This window comes from Castanea sativa, chromosome 6, assembly GCF_040712315.1.
Source record: "Castanea sativa cultivar Marrone di Chiusa Pesio chromosome 6, ASM4071231v1".
Classification (NCBI taxonomy): domain Eukaryota; kingdom Viridiplantae; phylum Streptophyta; class Magnoliopsida; order Fagales; family Fagaceae; genus Castanea; species Castanea sativa.
This window is the reverse complement of record NC_134018.1, coordinates 33,935,953-33,941,038: the sequence shown is the minus strand read 5'-3', so window position 1 is coordinate 33,941,038 and position 5,086 is coordinate 33,935,953. Positions and strand designations below refer to the sequence as shown.

The 5,086-nt window shown below is 42.6% G+C and overlaps 1 protein-coding gene across 1 annotated transcript; it reads left to right on the top strand.

Moving 5' to 3' along the window:
• The first annotated feature begins 1,023 nt into the window (after window positions 1–1,023).
• On the top strand, window positions 1,024–2,022 carry LOC142639835 (uncharacterized). Its single transcript, XM_075813972.1, has one exon. It carries the CDS (start codon window positions 1,024–1,026, stop codon window positions 2,020–2,022), a length of 999 nt encoding a protein of 332 aa, XP_075670087.1.
• Window positions 2,023–5,086: the final 3,064 nt, after the last annotated feature.

The following is a 5,086-nucleotide window of genomic DNA, read 5'->3' as shown; positions in this document are numbered from 1 at the left end:
AAAGGAACTTGACACTTGAAAAAAAAATTATGGGAACGCCCCCAATTAAGTTAATTCACAAATTTCACTCTTTCGACAGCTAAGGCAATATATGATATTAAAATAAGTGTTACATAACAAATATACGAATGTTCTTACTAAAATATATGTACAAGCTATTTCTATTAGTTAAAGTTTCTTATTCGCATATATACTAAGAAGGAGTGCAGTGACGTTGGAGGGGTAGGTACTGATAACAGACGGTACGGGGAATGGTTGAAGGCAGGTGTACACACCCGCCCTGTGAATCCAAGGAGCAACCAACACAGCCCACGCCGTCACCGGAGCGAACCAGCCACCCAAAGCAACCCGATACCGGTGACAGCTAGCCCTACGCAAGCTGTTAATGCAAACACGGAAAATGCGGTAATTATGGTAACGGATACGGAGGGCCCCACAAGCACGTTACAGGCGTTATCACCATCAAATTCACAGATTTTATTACCTGATATGTCGCAGGTGGACGTGGAAAAAACAGAAAATCGAATTAAAACACCATCAAATCCGATAAATGAGGAACCCGAAATTAATGGCGGTAATCTTTATTGTGTGCCCATTAGTTACGGGGAGTCTAAAACGATGAACAAGACATGCACCCAGGAATCAAGTGAGTACGCCACAAAGCTGAATGCAGCGCCCAAAGCCACATGGAAAAATATCTCAAGACCGAGGCTGTCAATAAACAGTGAAGTTACAAGAGACAGAGTATCCGTAGGGAAGAAGAGACAATCTGAACACAGGGCAATCAAGGATGACCAAGACAACAAGACCAATAGCCAACGGCTCAAGGGTGTGGCCGGAACAACACAACCTATCTCTCCAACGATGGTGGCTGCGTCACAGCCCCGCCGATCGCAATGATTGTCCTGAGGTGGAACTGCCGGGGCTTGGGAACTGCCCGTCAGTGGAGGTCCTCGCCGATTTGGTGAGAAAAAAAGATCCCACAATTTTGTTCCTTATGGAACAAAATTGACAGTTCGTAAAATGAAACCGATACAGACAGAGTTGGGTTTCGCTTCTATGTTAGCAGTACCATCTGAAAGGAGAAGAGGGGGTCTGGCCATGTTATGGAAATCTGACGTGACGATCGACACACAAACCTACTCCCCACACCATATTGACGTACAAGTTCTTATGCCTTCCACTCAACCATGGAGACTGACTGGTTTATACGGATACTCGGAGGAACAGTTGAAGCCCGAAACATGGAGATTAATGAGGCACTTGTATAATCGGTCAACATTACCATGGCTATGCATCGGCGACTATAACGAGATATTGATCTCCGAGGAAAAGAATGGACGGCTTCCTAGACCACTACCACCGATGCTTGCATTTCGAAACACCTTGTTGGCTTGCGGACTGATCGATCTCGGTTACCATGGTTATAGGTATACATGGCGGAATGGGCGTGAGGGTGAAGCTTTTGTGGAGGAAAGATTGGATAGGGTGTGTGCTTCCCTGGGCTGGTCAGAAATATACCCGGCGGCAAAAGTGCACCACTTGACAGTGTCTTACTCCGATCATGATTCGATTCTAATCACCACAGCCCCACAGAACGCCCAGCACAACCGGAGGCGACAAAAGATCCACTGCTTTGAAGAGAAATGGGTGGCCCATCCGGAGTGTCAAAAAATAATCCGAGACTCATGGACACAAACTCAACCATCAGGTAGCCCAATGTATTGCCTCTTCGAGAAAATTAAAACTTGTAGAGCACACCTGGTTGCATGCAGTAAATCTTCCTTCGGCAACGCAAGGGCTCGCCCCACAGAAAAGCAACAGGTACTTGAAGAATTGGTGGAACAAGGGTATGAACCAAACCAGGAACGCATACACACATTGAGGAAGGAAATCAATGAACTGATACACCATGAAGAAGTGTATTGGAGGCAGCGGTCTAGGTCCATATGGCTTCCAGCGGGCGACAAAAATACAAGATTCTTTTACCAGCTAACCAAAGGAAGAAGAGAAATACCATAGAAGGTTTCCATGATAAAGATGGGGTGTGGCAAATAGATATGGAGCAAGTTACTTCTATTGCCGAGGAGTACTATGCTAATTTGTTTAAAGCCCAAAATCAGAGACAAATGGATGTGGTGTTAGAAGCAGTCGATAATGTAGTCACGAATGAAATGGTCCAATCCTTAACACAGCCATATTCGGAAGATGACGTGAGGAGAGCACTTTTCAATATGCACCCATCTAAATCAACCGGACCAGATGATATGACTCCTTTCTTTTTTCAAAAATTTTGGCATATTGTTGGACACGATGTTACCTTAGCTGTGTTATTTGTTTTACACTCCAGAAAATATTTGAAGAAAATGAACTATACACACATTGTACTCATACCAAAAAAAAAAAAAATGATCCACAAAATATCACGGAGTTTCACCCTATAAGTTTGGGTAATGTTGTATCCAGAATTATATCTAAAGTACTTGCAAATCGGGTAAAATCTATTTTACCCAAAATTATATCTAATTCCCAAAGTGCTTTTATTCCTGATAGACTAATCACAGATAATACCACAGTGGCGTTTGAAATGCTGCATTGAATGCGCAATAGGAGAAAAGGAAGAACTGGGCACATGGCAATTAAACTTGATATAAGCAAGGCTTATGATAGGGTGGAGTGGAGTTTCCTTCAACGGATCATGCTTAAAATGGGACTACCGGACCAATGGTTGAATTTGGCTATGGAAACAGTGTGTATAGCCTCCTATTCGGTACTTATCAATGGGGAGCCAAAAGGCCTCATTACTCCTACCCGTGGAATAAAGCAAGTTGACCATTTGTCTCCCTACCTCTTCTTATTTTGTGCTGAGGGGTTATCTTCTTTGATCAAGAAGGCAGTGACTACTAATAGGTTGAAGGGGATCCGAAGTTGCCAGGGGGGTGTTCGTATCTCCCACCTTCTCTTTGCAGATGATAGCCTACTATTTTGTGAGGCTAAGATAAATGAATGCCAGCAACTTCTTGACATCCTTACATAATATGAGGAAGCCTCAGGTCAAGCAATCAACAAGCAAAAACCCACAATCTTCTTCAGCAAGAACACTACCCCTAGAATCAAGGAGGAAATTCGGAAATTGTTGGGTGCTCAAGTCATGACAAACTATGAAAAATACCTTGGTCTCCCTGTGGTTGGGGGAAAGTCTAAGGTGAATACTTTTAAGGGCCTACAGGAAAAAATAACAAAAAGGGTGATGAGGTGGAAGGAGAAAATAATATCAAAGGCGGGAAGGAAAATTTTGATCGAAACGATAGCACAAGTAATACCCACTTATTCTATGAGTATTTTTAAATTCCCTAAGAAGGTGTGTGATGACATAAATTCGGTATTGGCTAAGTATTGGTGGGGACAAACTCGTAATGAGAAGAAGATCTATTGGATAAACTGGAATAGGCTGTGCACCCCAAAAAACAAGGGCGGAATGGGTTTTTGGAATACCCACGCCTTCAATCTAGCCATGCTAGCCAAGCCAAGCATGGCGATTGATCACAGGTACACAATCCCTATTTTATAGGGTATATAAAGCCAGATATTTCCCCAAGTGCTCATTTTTAGAGGTAGAGATTGGCCAAAACCCATCCTTTGTGTGGCACAGTTTGATGGCTGCAAAAGATATTATCTTAGAAGGCTCAAAGTGGCAGATTGGTAATGGGCAGAGCATCAACATTTGTAATCACAGGTGGCTGCTCCGCCCACCTCTCTTCAAACCGGGTGCTGACACCTCCTTGAAGGTGGGAGACCTTATTGATCAGCAAACCAATCAGTGGAACAGACCGTTGATACAAAGCACTTTCATGCAGTCCACACAGGAAGATATCCTCAGCATCAGAATTGGCGATCCCCAAATGCCGGACAGAATTTGCTGGAAAGAAAACAAAGCCCAATGTTTCACAGTCCGGTCTGTCTACATAGTTGCCCTTCGTTTGAACCATGGTGGTGGGGTTAAGCATTTCAAAGCACAGGAAGACAAGAGGCTCTGGCACAAACTATGGAAGATGGATTTACCACCGAAGGTGCTAACCTTTTTTTGGAGAGCATGTTCTGATATTCTCCCCACACGAGCTAACCTTGCTAGAAGGAGACTGCCTATTGATCCTCGCTGCGAAATCTGCGGACACGAAGAAGAAACGGTCTGTCATGCCTTATGGGAGTGCCCACTAGCCACCAATGTGTGGGCATTAGTCAAAGGAAAATTGCAGAAATGTACAGTTGCAGCACAGGACTTTCACTCACTCGCCAGACAGATGAAAGAGAAGCTCACGGTGAAGGACTTAGAAGTATGGGCGATGGTCACTTGGTCCATTTGGAACGCCAGAAACCGGATTTATTTCGAGCGTAAGCAGTCCCAACCAACTGAAATACTCCATGGAGCCACGACTCTGTTACAAGACTACCAGCGCATGTCGAAGCATCTCGCAAGAACACATACACCCAGCCCGAATGGAGCTCCCTAATTTATGTTGTGTAGTCTTTTACATGTTGTTAAGTGGACATGAACAGATTGTACAGCTCAATGGGTTATACTCGATTTTTTAATAAAATTCTATCTTCACTGTCAAAAAAAAATAATATAATACGTATGATACATATGCGTATAATTGTAACAATATAGGGCTTGAGGAAGAGATTAGGCATATTATTCAAGGTTTCCCAACTTTAATTCCTACAATTAGGCATGACCATTCCTGATTTAGGTTTTATAATGGAAAATAGGGCGAGTTGTTTACCATGCTTGAATGAGGAAGAGAATCGGATCATGACGACATTAGAGGAATTTTTTTAATTAGAGGCTAATTTGAATTAAGGAAACCTTTACTTCGTTCTTTCCAATAGGTATTCTATGCACCAAATCCTATAAGTATTTGGCTTGAAATAATACGTATTTGACAATATATGATACATATTCTCCTCGCAAAAATTATTACATATTCTCATGTTTGGTGGAAACTAGAAACTATGTATATGTAGATGTGTGGCTCATGTATGTTTCTTTTTGAATTTTGAAAATATGTCATGTCTTTCCTTATAT

What these genes read in the sequence shown, in the direction of transcription:
- LOC142639835 (XM_075813972.1), top strand. Translation starts at nt 1,024, where the DNA reads ATGAAACCGATACAGACAGAGTTGGGTTTCGCTTCTATGTTAGCAGTA.